Consider the following 15,927-nt stretch of genomic DNA (forward strand, 5'->3'; position numbering starts at 1 on the left):
GGCCTGGACACAGCACGGAAACGGCATTGGTCACGTTGGTTGATGATCTCTGGAGGGCTCGGGACGGGGGTTGTTCCTCTGTTCTGGTCCTGTTAGACCTCTCAGCGGCTTTTGATACCATCGACCGTGCTGCACCGGTTGGAAGAGTTGGGGATGGGGGGCACCGTATTACGGTGGTTCTCCTCCTTTCTCTCCGACCGGTCGCAGTTCGTGTTGGCAGGGGGGCAGAGGTCGACCTCAAGGCCTCTTATATGTGGAGTGCCTCAGGGGTCGGTCCTCTCGCCCCTCCTGTTCAACATTTATGTGAAGCCGCTGGGCGAGATCATCCGTGGCTTTGGGGTGAGATACCACCAGTACGCTGATGACACCCAGCTGTACATCTCCACCCCAGGCCACCCCAACGATGCCCTTGAAGTGATGTCCCAGTGCCTGGAGGCTGTGCAGATCTGGATGGGGAGGAACAGGCTCAGGCTCAACCCTTCCAAGATTGAGTGGCTGTGGCTCCCAGCATCCCGATATAGTCAGTTGACTCCATCACTGACTATTGGGGGCGAGTCGTTGGCCCCCACAGAGAGGGCTCGCAATCTGGGAGTCCTCCTGGATAGGCAGCTGTCCTTGGAGGAACATCTGACGGCTGTAACCAGGGGGACCTTTTGTCAGGTTCGCCTGATCCGCCAGTTGCGGCCCTTTCTTGATCGGGATTCCCTGTGCACAGTCACTCATGCCCTCGTCACCTCTCGCCTTGACTACTGCAACGCTCTCTACATGGGGCTCCCCTTGAGGAGCACCCGGAGGCTCCAACTGGTCCAGAATGCAGCAGCGCGGGTAGTGACGGGAGCAGCCTGGCGCTCCCATGTAACACCGCTCCTGCGCGAGCTGCACTGGCTCCCAGTGGTCTTCCGGGTGCGCTTCAAGGTGTTGGTTATCACCTTTAAAGTGCTCCATGGCATAGGGCCTAGCTATCTTCGAGACCGCCTGCTGCCACCGACGATCTCCCATCGACCCGTGCGCTCCCACAGAGAGGGCCTCCTCGGAGTGCCATCAGCCAAACAGTGCAGGCTGGTGACCCCCAGGGGGAGGGCCTTCTCTGTGGGGGCACCTACCCTCTGGAATCAATTGCCTCCAGAGATAAGGAGAATCCAAGACCTCAGTGCCTTCCGCTGTGCCCTTAAAACCTTCCTTTTCCAGCAAGCCGGGCTGGCCTAATTTTTTAAGTGTTTTTAAGTGTTTTGTTTATTGTTTTTAATTAATGGGGCCAAATTTATATATGTATATTTTAACTGTATTTTAATATTTGTACTTGATGTTTTTACTTGGCTGTTCACCGCCCTGAGTCCTCAGGGAGAAGGGTGGTATACAAATTCAAAATAAAATAAATAAATAAAAAAAAACTTATTTTCATTTATTTTGCATTTGATTACAGGAAGTCCTCGACTTATGACCACAATTGAGCCCAAAATGTCTGCTGCAAAACAAGACAGTTATTAAATGAATTTTGCCCCACTTTAGGCCTTTCTTCTACAGCCGTTAAGTGTATCAGTGCAATTGTTAAGTTAGTAACATGGTTGTTAAATACATCTAGCTTTCCTATTTCCTTTGCCTGTCAGAAGGTCACAAAAGGTGATCACATGATCTGGGATATTGCAACCATCATATATATATGCCAGTTACCAAACATCTGAATTTTGGTAAAACACCACCTTAAAGATGCTGCAACAATCATGAAAAATATTCATGAATTACTTTTTTCAGCGCCATTCAGTCACTAAATGAATGGTTGTAACTCGAGGACTACCTGTATAGACTGGATTAGCTCTCCTGTTCTATTGCAATAGTGGATATTAGTCTTTCTCGTAGTTCCTATGTTTAGTATAACTGAATTAACTCCTACATATTGTAGTTGTATCATCATGATCAAAGGCCATGTTAGAATTTCACTGATTTTCCGATATATTTTCTTCAAATATTTCAAATCACACTGTCCATTAGCTGATAAAAGAGAGATAAATATGTCTAATGAGTTCAGTGATTTGGAGAGAGCTCAACCAAAGATTTCCTATAGTAAATTCTTGATTGCTATTGAAAACTGTTACCAACTTTTTCTGTAATATAAAAATCTCTTAATTATATCAGATAGAATAGCATCAAACTGAATTATAAAATAGATTAATGAATCTGTGTATGTAGATTTGCAAAGGAATAATATTAAGATTCATAAAGATTTGCAACTGAATGTATGTAGGATGGTGGTTTTTTTTTTTTTTTTTTTTTTTACAAATTATGATATTCCTGCATGGACTTATCACCAAGTAGACAGATGTGCATCAAAGTGTGAAGTTTATAATCACTCCATATGGTCCAGTAGGAAGGAATAATTATTACAAGATAACACGTGATCCAAATAGTAACTTTGTTCATTAAACATTTGTTATGGTAACATTTAACATTAGCATTTTAAAGCTTGACCTTTAGTCAAATGTAATATTCTACACAGTGGCATCTCTCATTAAAATTATGGGATAATTTCTAAATCATTTTATATGTTTTTTTAATTTACTTTATAAACATAAAAATCCTTCAAAATAAAAAAAAATGAATTGTCTACTGCTCAGACAAAATTTCATGGATACATTCACTCTTAACATTGTATAGATCTACACAATATATTGCTACATGAATATTTTCTACTGAATGCATTTGTGGCAAATAAAAAAATCTCAGTTTTCTGAAGCTACCTGATAAACTATTATTTAGGTACCAGGGACAAGGACAATAAACAGCAGAGAATAATGAGCTATAAAGAACCCATCCAATTCAAGGTTTTCTTTAGGCACCTATGAAAAAGAAGGAAAACTTGCCCAAACACCTACTGTATATCTATTATGTGAAATGAGAATAGTTTCATTTCCCAACATGCAACATCTCCAAAACACCAAATATAATCCATTACCTTGTATTTTTCATATATAATTTTTGCACAACTTTTATTTGTTACAATAATAGATCAGCAGAAATAAATGTTCATGAATTATAGCAAAACTAATGTTTTTTAGAAAAAGTTTAATAAAGATTAAAAAGAGTTGCTTGGAACTTTATTAATTTTATTACAGATGAAAAAATGGGCAAGAACCGGACAGAATCGGGAGCAACCCACCACTGAGTAGAGTGCCTCCCTGGTATCACCCTCCCCAAATTCCAATGAACTTCCATGTGTTATCTTTCTGCTAATTAAAAAAGAATGACAGAAATAACGAAGTACATTATACACTGTCATCTCTTGATTGTGTAGCATTTCTGCATGTGGCTAGGTAAATCAGTTCCTTGTTCCCATAGCTAATGGAAGCTAGATAATCTTATAAGAAACAAAGAAAAACAAAGTTAAAAAAAATTAAAAATCCTTTTTTTGTTTTTGTTTTAAATACTCACAACAAAGTATTTAATGGCAAAGAAGATTAAAATACAGAATTGTACATCTGTTTACTTGGTGATAAATCCACTCAGCCATAATTTGTAAGAACATTTTGTGACTTACGCAGATCTCCTATAGAAGAAAAATATGAAGGAAAGGCTCTGGGCATACTACAAAAATGGGGCTAGGCTGCTTCTAATTTAAAGGCAAAACTGATAAACAAAAGGTTCCAAATTGCTTCCTTATATACTGCTCAAAAAAATAAAGGGAACACAAGCAGAAGACATCTGAGATCTGAATGAATGAAATAGCCTTATTAAATACTTTGTTCTTTACATACAGTAGTTTATACACTGCTCAAACAACTAAAGGGAACACAAAACTACTGTATGTAACGAACAAAGTATTTAATAAGGCTGTTTCATTCATTCAGATCTCAGATGTCTTCTGCTTGTGTTCCCCTTTATTTTTGTGAGCAGTGTACAATCTCTATTTAGATACTTGGAAAGGTTTAATCTATCCAAGAGTTGTTGTCCTTTTTGTTGTTAGTATTATGTAAATAACAAAAATTAACAATTTGGTAAATTATAGGGGTTGAGTTTGTATTTTGAAATGTATTGCAATCATGCAATCTAGAAAAATAATTTATCAGGGCAATTGAAACTTTAGTGATCTGACTAAAATTCTTACTATTATTCAGCTTTATGAACACTTTGACTCTTGACTTCATTAATGTATAAGTATATTAAAAAGATATGAATATAAATTATATATGTACATGTATACATGTATATGCTTCTGAACTAGATTAACATAGGTCATAACTGCTTCATTACTAACATATTAAAACATATGACTATAAATTATATATGTACATGTATATATGCATATACTTATGGGCTAGATTAAGGATACCTTATTCCCTAAGCATAGCTCAACAATGTGGTCCTGGATGGAAGCAAGATTCTCACATTATGAAACAGAAACAAATGAGATATCCAACAAGAGTTCAAACCCAACTTTTAAATTTTAGTTATTCACCATGTCAAAAAAAAAGTTTTGTAACAATGCAGAGTAAAGTCAAATATGGCAGTTCAGGACAATTACAAAATATCTGAGTAAAGTTGAGTGTGACTGGGAAAGAGTTTCAGGTCTTGATAGGTGGGGAAAAATGATATGTGGATATGTGATATGTGATGCCTACCTTCCCTTGGTACCCCTAAGCACAAATTTATATTACTTAACGGTTAATCCAGGATCAATATGCATCTTTGTAGAATTCTGTCTATTAGTCCATAAGAAGAAACATAATCAGGTGACACAGACAGAAAAATGTAGCTAATTCATATATCTAGAAATTCTTCAGAGATTCAAAATGTGGAAGCTGAAACTTGTGGAAGAGAACAAAATGCAGTTGACAACTGCTGTCCATATTTGAAAGACTGAAGATTAACTTCATGTAAAATACGTTAAAAAAATCTGAAAGATATTCTCTGATGCCAGCCGCAATGAGAGAAAAATCCAGTAGGATTTTCACCTCTTCATTTCTTAATGAGCTTTTTGATAATGAGAGGTTAACTTTAACAGTCACTCTGGGCTCTATTATGGCTAATTTGACTCCACTTCATTTTCCCTGTTAATTATTAACACTAGCCTTTTTATCCTCCCGAGAGCAGAATTTCAGATTTCCCCTTTTTGCTTAGATTTGTATGAGTCTCTTTTTAAAAGAGATGAAAATATCCAGCAATACATTTGAACAATTTCATTTATTAACTGTTAAAAGAAGACACATGCCATCAGTACCCTAAGCATGAAGTTTCCTCTATGACAACCTTAACATGTTTACTCTACAAAAGAGCTGGTAATTATGGACTCCAACGCATCTTAAAATAAACAGCTTTGGGAAAAAGGAATTTGTGACTTAGAAGCAGGAACTGCCCTGATTTTTCTACAGCTGAAGCAACTACTCTAGCATTAAAAAAGTAACAGGAAAGTTAGCCCCATAATTACTGCTATTTCAATTTCCATCAGTAGCATTTTGTAACACAGGTCATAACTGCTTCATTACGAACATACATTTTCTGTCATTTTAATAAATACATTCTCCCTTTAGAAATGGTTTTCTCATTATTATTTAAAGTAATTCCATATTTAACTGACTTAAGGGGAGAAAAAGTTTAAATTGAAGACTTTACATTATTGTCTACTTTAAAAAAATAGACTCATTTTTAATGTTTCTGCTTGATAATATTACTTGTTGGCTTGAGGGAAAAATTCAGTAATATTGACTTAAGATGACAAAGTAGCTATGATATGGAAGAACAGGAAGAATATGGGATATAAAGGTTTACAGTTTCTGAACTGGCATTGGTGATATAGTAGGCGAAGTAATCCCATTCGGTTGCTGTAGGGTTCAGTGATAATGTTTTTTCTAAAGAACCATCTGGACGGAAGTAGGAAGAATGGTGGTGGGTTGAACACCAATACAAGGTAGGAAATACTAGCAAACAATTTGGAATATTTAGGGGGAATGGAAACCAAGCCTTCACAACACACACATATACATGCTCGCACATATACACAACACCCATAATGTAATTTCGTGGGTATTTTTTTACGTGTATCCTGGGTGTGTGTGGCTGTGTGAAACATTTACAAAATGGCAGATGTAGGATTATGATCTTTGCTTTAGCAAGATTGACATATGTACAAAAGGGTCAAAGCTTAGATTGAAAAATTGCACCCAATCTCTTGCAGCAGCTGCTACATTTATTAAATATTTAAAAATATACTCCTTCCCCCTATACCAACCCTGTCCCCAATTCTGCTTTCGAGCTGAGCAATTTATACAATAATTCATGGAGAGTATGATTGTATGACTAAATGAAAAATTTTCTGCAAGAACATTTCTCATTACCAAACTGGGAAAACTATATTTTAATTTAAGCTATGATATGTACAGGGCCCTTTGCTGCCCATGTAGCCAATTGCCCTCTTCTTTTTGTGCTTGCAGTGGATGTTGAAAACCCTAGTTAAATAAGAATTTCTCATTTCATCTTTTGGAAAATGATGGCTGCCAGGTTCAGAATGTAAATATCATAAATCAACATGTAACAATTCTAAATCTGGGTTATTCTGAGCTTGTAAACATAGTTTTCTAACAGAAAAGATTAGCAGTATCCACGAACACTCACTCAGAAGACATTATGAAAACTCCTTAATTTCACAATACATGGACAGATTTAACAATAGTTTCAACTAGGAAAATGTGAACATTCTAGACCAAGTCAAGTCCAAAAATGTTAGAAAATTCCTAGAAGCCTAGCATTCTGACAAATTGGCCATAAACAGGCACATAGACATAAACAACATCTATGTACCATTCAAAAGAGACAATCAACAAGCCAAAAAGGAAACAAAAAGACCAAAACACCTCCTCACCAGCAATCAACACCCAGATTAGCAGAGATTAATCCCAGGATTAATTTTAGACTAACAATCAAGAAACAAGGAATACCTCAATCAAGGAACTGCCAAACAAGCTAACTTTAAACAGCCCAAACAAGAACAATCTAGACCACTCGCATTAACACTGACAGGGCAAGCCACTGGAATATAAAACAAGACTAAACTCCATTCCTTAGTTTTGGTAATGAAAAGACCAACTCATAACTTTATAGTTTAAGTATCGTAGGAAACACTGGTTTATTGGACCCTTTTACGTTTAAAGGACTTCTCAGTATAAAAACTTCTACTTCTCCTCATAAAAAAAAAAAGAATTCATGTACAGGTGAGATTTTTTTGTACAATTGTTTAAATTGTAAACTCACTTAAACTCAGTCATTGTCAGCTGTATTCACAGATTCTTGCTTGCAGTCAGTAAGAAACAAATTCAGTTGCATGTATTATGCATTATATCTGGATCCATGTAAACATTTAGAAATATATTTGAGAAGCTACAAATAAATAAGCTTGAGAGAGAAATAAAGCTCAAATCCTTTTCACGAAACAACAAGAAAGTCTCTTTATACTTCTTTGGATTGTTCAATTTTAAAGGTCTAGAGAAAAAATAGTTCTAGTTGTAGTTTAAATGAAATTTATGTGCTCTTTGCGCAAAGACAAAATCTGAGCAAGGATCTCTACAGAACTTCTTGGGATTACAAGAAATTTGCTAGAACCAGTCTATTTCTCTGTCTACAAAGAAGCCATATGCTACCTATAATGTAACAGCAAACTGTGTCTAAAATCTGTTAACATTTGCCTTGTTGCCCAAGCCCTTGTATTTTTCTTCTGAAATAAATCCCACTGAACACAGCAGGATTTACTTCCCCGTGCTTAGGATAGTATCAATAAAAAAGCCTAGGAAAAAAAAAAAAAACCAAGGTTAAATAAATGAAACTAAAGATTTCTAAACTATCCTCAACTTTTTTAAAATCTTAAAAGATTTAAAATTTGAAAGTAACCGCAGCTATAGTAATAATCAAATACTAAACTTACAGTCATTTCTCAGGAAGTTATTGAGTAACTGGAAAAGAGGAAAGCTATCCCAGCTATCCTGTGGCTGTGCCTCCAGCGCAGAATCCATGTCAACAGTAAAAAGAGACCAAAACTTCTCCCCATGTTCAGCCAACAGATCTGGCCACCATGCAAAGGCCTGCATCATCAATTTAAAAAAAGTCTCAGTTGCATTCACCTTCAAATGCGAATATAAGATATGATGAAAGAAGGTATAAAAATGGTACATCCATGAAATTATGGAATGTGGCATACATTCTTTAAAAGCAACTGAAATTCTTCATTAAGTAAAGTTGAATTTTGCATCCAATGTAATTTGCATGTGTATATAGTATTTCAGTGAGAGTGTGATGTTTGATTAAAGAATTTGATTGACAGATAATCTAGGGACCCGATTATGTTTCCGTGATAATCTGGGAATCTGGTTTTTCATGTTACTTGTAGATGTACTAATAAATATAAGAGCCAATGTAAGAGATATGATATCCTATGAGAAAAAGCATGATGACTCTATCTTCAAAATGATTGAAGATGAAAAAGAGACATTCACCATCTAGCATATGAAGTAAATGTTTCTCTTTAAAATTGCAAGCATGAAAGTGTCTCTTAATATATCAGACTGCTGAGGAAGGGTTAGTGTAAAGCCCTTCCTCTATGTGCAGTATGTGAATCACTCATACAATAGTACAATTACATTAACAACCAGCACCATCTAAATGCTATGATTGAAGAAAACAGCTCAATGGGTTTTTAAAAACACACTTTTAATATTAAATTCGGTTTTTAAATTCCTGCATACATGAGTCAGCTTTCTATAAGTTTGTATTTGCTTTTGTAAAAAATTCTATAGCATCTCTGTTAAATGGAAATATATAAAAATCTTCATAAATGGGGGAAAAACACCAAAGTACTAAAATATCTTTAGTATTTTTTATGTTCTGCTAGTATTTTTTGATATGAAGAGAATAACTCTAATCATGTTGATTTAGACCATTTTTTACAATAATTTGAACATTGTCTAGTTCTTTCAAAAGGTAATGGGAAAGAACATATTGTAATTAATAATTATAGTGTTGTGAAACTCAGAGATCAGAATTTCCTTCCAGCTAGCAATCTCAGATAAAATGATATTAAAATGGAAATAAATTGAGAAAGGTAATGCATGGCAGATTCCAATAAATCACATTCAATAGCAAAAGTAGAAAATTTGGTGAGTCTCTTGATCATACTCTGATCTACTGATGCTCAGGAATAAAGTCATGAAGAAAGACTAATACCACGGAGAGCATGGTTCTGTCAAGAATAATATAAAACAACATGAAAATGAGTCCAATTACTGATTAATCACACAGATTCCAAGTGGAAAAAGAAAAAAAAAATCGTATGAGATGAAAGTCTTATCGGTTATATTACATGACTATTATTTCTAATTTATATTATACAATAAAACAATGTATGTTTCATGTACTATTGGATTATAACATTGCAATATTCAGCAATGGCTCAATTAGTGATTTTCTGTCTGAAACTGAACTGCATAGACTCCTTTTTCTATGTTATCCTCAAAGAACTGGCAATAGCATTAATATTTCAGAGTAAAAGGGCTTGTCAGATAATTTTTGGATGTTTTTCTCCATATTGCTGAGTAGCAATATGACAATTGCAGCCATATTAGAAGACTCCAGCAAAACACTGGTATTCTGTATGAGCCAGAGGATACCTGTTTGATTGACAGTGACCTGGAAAAGTTCTCTATTTGTCACACATATTTTATAGTCTTGAATCTATAACTTTATGGGTTAGATGAAAATTATTCCACTTGTTCAAAGGTGATAGAAAAATATCTTTAAATTAAATCTGTCTGATATCTACCTTTAATCAGCTATCTGTTGGACGAGGTATAATTTTAAGATAAAGATGATACAGATGAAATAATTGATGCCACAAATAGACAAAGTGAATGCTATCAGAGAAAATAATTGATGCCATACATTCAAAATGGGTTAACAATGCATGGAATCATGACCAAAATGTCAGTCTTTATTGGGATGAATAACATACCTCTTTTCCCTGGAGGAATCCATAATTTTGGAAATATTGTGGAACAGGAGAAACAAAGTTAAAAATGTGTTGAACATAGCAAGATGCACATCCTTTATTCCCCTTTTTGTGTCACTCTACAATTTTTAAAGATATATGCTTACTCTCAAGTATTAATATTTGAATTGAGGCACAATATACTATACACCGGTACTTTAAAAAATCAGCATTCTACTGATGCATTAAATAGGTTAAAAATAAACTCCCAGCTATTATGGTTCTATTTTGCAGAAATAAATGTATATAATGGACACTGCATTTTAAAACTAAATATCAGGAATGTACTTTTTCAATCATTACTGCAATTTCTAGTGATTTTAATTTAAATATATATTCTCAAAAGAGAAATTCACATATAAGCATTATTAAGTATTTACAGTGGCAATACCATTGTAGAATGCCTCTTGGGAATTAATTTCAAATCTTTGAAGCAGCTGTTTCTTCAGGATAAAATAAAATATCCATAACAAGTTCACACATGACAGATGTAAGCTAAAATCTAGAACTGACAGTGTGAGGTAAAAGCAGATGTTTTGAATGATCATATTTATAGATATTACATCTTAGCTTACTACTTTGTGTGTCTCCGCTGGAGAAAATATATATATAACAGTTTTTATGTTAAAATATGAATCTCCAAGTAGATTTCTGCTTCAATAAGGCTAGTTCATCAAACTTTTAAAATTTCAATAAGAATACCAATGCAATTCTCTAAACTTTATTTGTTCACTGTGTTAAATAAAAGAAACTTTTTTACTACTGCAAAACTCCTACACCATTACAATGTGTTCAACCACTGAGATTTGGGAATGTCTTCAGTGTCTGTCCTCCCCAAATAACAAAGGTTTGCTGCTGACTAGAAGACTTGTTTAGATGACTTCACTGGATAGCAATCCTCAAAACTTTCATGTGCACTGTAGCACTATGATTCTTATTATCCTTCTTAAAAAATTATATAATAATAATAATAATAATAATAATAATAATAATAATAATAATAATAGCAGCAGCAGCAGCAGCCAAAGTAAGAGGGGAGCATACGAAACATGGCCCTCTTATTGAATCCATGTATCTATGTTAAGATAGAAAGCATTTCTATTTTTATTGCTGTATGGTACTTATTTTTATTCCGAGACGAGAATCTAGAGAATTATTTGTGAGATAATGGCTAGCACCACCTTTTCTTTGCTCTTATATCCCCTCCCCCCTCAGCATTTATGTCTTTTTTCTTTTTTTAACTATTCAAACCTGAAGCAAAAAAATAATAAAAATGGAGCAGGGCTTTATTTCACTTGATTTTTCAAATCCTTCACAACTCTGAGAACTCTGCAAATGTAAATTGCTTTTAACATATATTACAGGTTCTATCTGTAATGTTTTTTGACAGAACTGCTTCACACCACGGCAGTGCAGGGTGGTTATTAAAGCATTATTGTGCAGCTAATACGGTTATCCTCACCTCTGAATGATGTTCTTCATTCTGCTGCAGGACTTCAATGCAGAGCTCTGCTAAATGAATAACCTCTTCCAGCTTTATAGAAGGAGATGCCAAGTTCAGCGTCTCTGTAGTGAAAAGGAACACATAAATCAGAATGATTCTAAGTAGGAAAGGATGGTATGGGAAACATTCCAGATGACACACAACTAAACTATTTCAAGAGATTGACATCTAACACTTCAGGGATGCTTTTAATGCAGATTGTAAAATACATAAAATATTTAATCTGTCATGAAATAAGAGGGCACAGAAGCACTTTCCAATTTAACTAGCAGTTGAAACTGCACTGGCACATCAGATGCTCAACTTCTGGAATAAGTAAATTCTAATCATTTCCAAGGTCATCTCTGCAAAGAAAGCAGAAGCTACTGGCTGTTTATTTCTTCATCATACAATGGCTGCAACATTATTTATACTGAAAGTATAATTGCACTCAATATGCAAAATTCTTGCTTTTCTGACAGTTGTGTTCCAGTTATATACAATGTAAAGGTAAGACTAATGTTAAGCAGAGTCCAGGACTACCGATTCTTTTCTAAGATGCATCACAATGAGACCATGGTTGAAAATGTAACTTCCTCTACAAAAATATTTTAAAAAAGGAAAAAATGGACTTCCATTTTCTGAAAAATGGAAAATAACCATAGCTTGAAAGACATAAAATAATTTATAAATCATCTATATTTATATCATCTATCTATATTTAAAGGGACGCAGTGGCTCAGTAGCTAAGACGCTGAGCTTGTCGATCGAAAGGTCGGAGGTTCAGCGTTTTGAATCCCTAGTGCTGTGTAACAGAGTGAGCTCTCATCACTTGTCTCAGCTTCTGCCAACCTAGCAGTTCGAAAACACGTAAAAAATGCAAGTAAAAAAATAGGACCACCTTTGGTGGGAAGATAACAGCGTTCCGTGCGCCTTTGGTGTTTAGTCATGCCGGCCATATGACCATGGAGATGTCTTTGGACAGCGCTGGCTCTTCGGCTTTGAAACGGAGATGAGCACTGCCCCCTAGAGTTGGGAACGACTAGCACATATGCGTGAGGGGAATCTTTACCTTTTATCTATATCTAAGATAACCATATTTATCTATATATTTATATGTGTATGTTCATATACATATACATGAAAGTTTAACCCCACCCCAAAAGCAAGGAAAAACAGTAATTTTGAGGAAGTACAGAAAGAACATTATGCTTAAAATAAGTTATATTTAGTTTTGTTTAATTGTTATTTGTGTACAGATAGTCCTCGATATATAACTGGTTGCTCAATGACTGTTCAGTTACAATGGACTCCTAAAAATGTACTTATGACCTGGATTTGAAGTTCCAACAGCCATGTCCCCTCCTCCCAGTCATGTGATCACATTATGGGCACTTGGCAACCAGCCCAAATTTACAGCTGTTTTCAGCGACCCATGGTCACATGTCCTATAACTTTTTGTTGCCAGAAACTGGTGTTTCTGGCAAAAGAACACCCATTGAGACAATAGGTTTGCTTAATGGCTGTGGCATTCACTTAATGACCATGGCATTTGCTTTACGACTGCCCCATTTGCTTAATGACCACCATAAAAAAGGCCATAAAATTGAGCATGGTCATGACCACTTAATGTCTGGCATGACTTAAAACCATAATTCCAGGCTCAATTATGGGCATAAATTAAGGACTACCTGAATGCTTCCAAACTGAAGACATTTTCACATATTGTATGTAATGTATATATAGGTAATCATCGCTTAGTTCACAGTTATGGAATGATAAAAAAGTAACTTTACGACCAATCCTTGCATTTATGACCTTTGTAGGCCTAAAGAGCAAAGGAAAGCTGAAGTAAAATAATAAGCACAATCAGTTTTACTTAGTGACCATGTGGCTTAATGATCAAGTTGTTAGTTCCATTTGTGGTCACTACATGAGGACTATCTGTAGTCTATGGGATATGTGCAAATGGTTGATTTATAAATATGCATATATATGTAATATAATATGCACATATTCTGGTTAATCTTCCAAGAACTTTTGTTGCATATTATCCAGGTCGTGCTCTTACTAAGAACTAGTGATTGCTCCCATAAACTCATGCCTAAAAACAACAAGAACTAAAGAGACACATCCATAGCTCTACCCACCATCCAACCAAAATTCTGGACACGCTACATCAATTATACCTTCATCATCAAACGCTCCCAACTTGAAGAAACACACCACCTACTCAATAACTTATTCCCTGGGATCAAATTCACATGCAAAGAGGAAACATACAAAAGATTCCCATTCCTCGACATCGACATAAGCAGACTAGACAACAGAGAACTGGATACCCAAGTTTACTGCAAACCCACACACATGGACCAGATCCTCAGCTTTGCAAGCAACTACCCCACCACACACAAAAGAAGTTGTGTCCAGGCCTTCTTCAGATGAGCCAGGACACACTGGAAACACCGCCCCCCCGCCACAATACTAAGAAAAGCGGAAGAGAAACGGCCGCTCGATGTCTTTCTCCATAATGGTTATCCAAAAAACTTCCAACACACTGCACCCAAACCACAATAAACCACACACAAGCCAACACACAAAAATTAATCCTACCATACACAAAAGAGGTGTTGGAAATGACAGCCAGAATTCTCCAATCCCTAGGAATAGTAATAGTCCACAAATCCACAGCCACACTCCACCAGGAATTTTCCAGAACTAAAGACAAGTTATAGAAGGGTGAAAGAAAAAATGTAAACTACAAAATCAACTGTAACCATTGCAACCAATTCTACGTGGGACAAACTTCATGTCAATGAAAAACTAGGATCCATGAACACCAGCTGGCACAACACCACCAAACAGCAGTTCAATTGGAGCAACAGAAAAATCACTGGCCACCCTACCACTCACCATGCTTGTGAATTCATTGAAGCCTGGCACTCCACAAGCAATTCCATCAACAGACACATTGACCTACAACCAGCCTACCAACCCCTCAAATCAACTACACCGCCAACCAGAGACAGCACCAACCCTCAAGCAACTTACGCAAGCCTCCTCCAAACAGCACTTCAGCTCCCAATGACCCTCACTTGATGTAATGTCCCCATCACAAGACTCTCGCTGATGACTCATACCTGACCCATCATAAGACCCTCACTTGACACACCCACACCTGAAGCCCTTATAAACAGAAGAACACTGACATTGACATCCCCTAAACCAGGGGTCTGCAACCTTAAACACTGGGAGGCACAAAACCTGGGTGGGCATGACCAACTCCATGTCACTCACTCACACTCAGTCACATGACCCCCCTAGCTACGCCTACCCAGGTCATTAGGGCAGAGAACCAGTTGTTAAATAAAAAAACACTACACCGGGAACCACAACCCCCCTCTCTCCCCCCTCCCTGTATCTTCCCCTCCCTCTCCCCCTCTCCCTCTGTATCTTCCCCTCTCTCTACCCCTGTGTATCTATGTCTCTCTCTCCCCCCTTTCTCTCCCCCTCTTGTATCTCTCCCTCTCCCCCCCTCTCTGTATCTCACTCTGTGTGTGTCTCTCCCCCTCTGTGTATCTTTCCCTCTCCCCCTCTATCTTCCCCCTCTGTGTCTCTCTCTCTATGTCTCTCTCTCCCCCCTTTCTCTCCCCCTCTTGTATCTCTCCCTCTCCCCCCCCTCTCTGTATCTCACTCTGTGTGTGTCTCTCCCCCTCTGTGTATCTTTCCCTCTCCCCCTCTATCTTCCCCCTCTGTGTCTCTCTCTCTATGTCTCTCTCTCCCCCCTCTCTCTGTCTCTCTGTGTCTCTCTCTATGTCTGTTGTCTGTCTCTCTTTCTGTGTCTCTCTGTCTCTGTCTGTCTCTTCTCACTCTCTTGGAAAGCCCAGCAAGCTCTCTTTGGGGCTCTTCGCTACTCTTTTTCTTTCTTCTTGGCAACTTTTTGGAAATCTGGGCTGCCTGAGGAACAAGCATGAGCCATGGAGGAGGCTTCCCTCCTCCTCCTCCTCTTGTGACCTCCTGGCTGGCTGTGGCGGGACTGGGGAGTGTGCACACGAGCGGAAAGACCTTCCTCAAGCAAGTGGCTGGGCTTGGCCAAAGTGTACCAAAGGCACATGCAGGGTGGCCGGCCGCTTGCTTGAAGAAGGTCTCTCCACTCATGCACATGCTCCCTGACTCTGCCACAGCTGGCCAGGGGGTTGCAAGAGGAGAAGGAAGAGGAGGAGGGATGCCTCCGCCACAGCTTGCGCTTGTTCCTCAGCAAGCTGCATGCGGTTCCGGAGCCGCGGGTTGCAGACACCTGCCCTAAAGTCTGCTGAAGATGTTACCTAAGCTGGTAATGAAATGTTCAGAAACCAACCCGTTTGGAGAATGAACCTTCACCCTCATCTTATACCCGAGCTATAGATATTCACCACTATTGAAA

At 37.3% G+C, this 15,927-nt stretch overlaps 1 protein-coding gene across 11 annotated transcripts in view; it reads right to left on the reverse strand.

The window, feature by feature from the left end:
* Positions 1-15,927, reverse strand: part of CADPS2 (calcium dependent secretion activator 2) — a 370,960-nt gene that overhangs the window by 87,317 nt on the left and 267,716 nt on the right. For all 11 annotated transcript variants that reach the window (XM_087874199.1, XM_034431095.3, XM_087874197.1 and 8 more), the window contains exons 17-18: positions 11,484-11,587; positions 7,907-8,063 (exon numbers count right to left, since the gene is read on the reverse strand). In XM_087874199.1, coding sequence (XP_087730325.1) covers positions 7,907-8,063; positions 11,484-11,587 — 261 coding nt within the window. The remainder of the gene's footprint in view (positions 1-7,906; positions 8,064-11,483; positions 11,588-15,927) is intronic.

Source organism: Pantherophis guttatus, chromosome 7 (assembly GCF_059756535.1).
Source record: "Pantherophis guttatus breed Tessera chromosome 7, ASM5975653v1, whole genome shotgun sequence".
Classification (NCBI taxonomy): Eukaryota; Metazoa; Chordata; class Lepidosauria; order Squamata; family Colubridae; genus Pantherophis; species Pantherophis guttatus.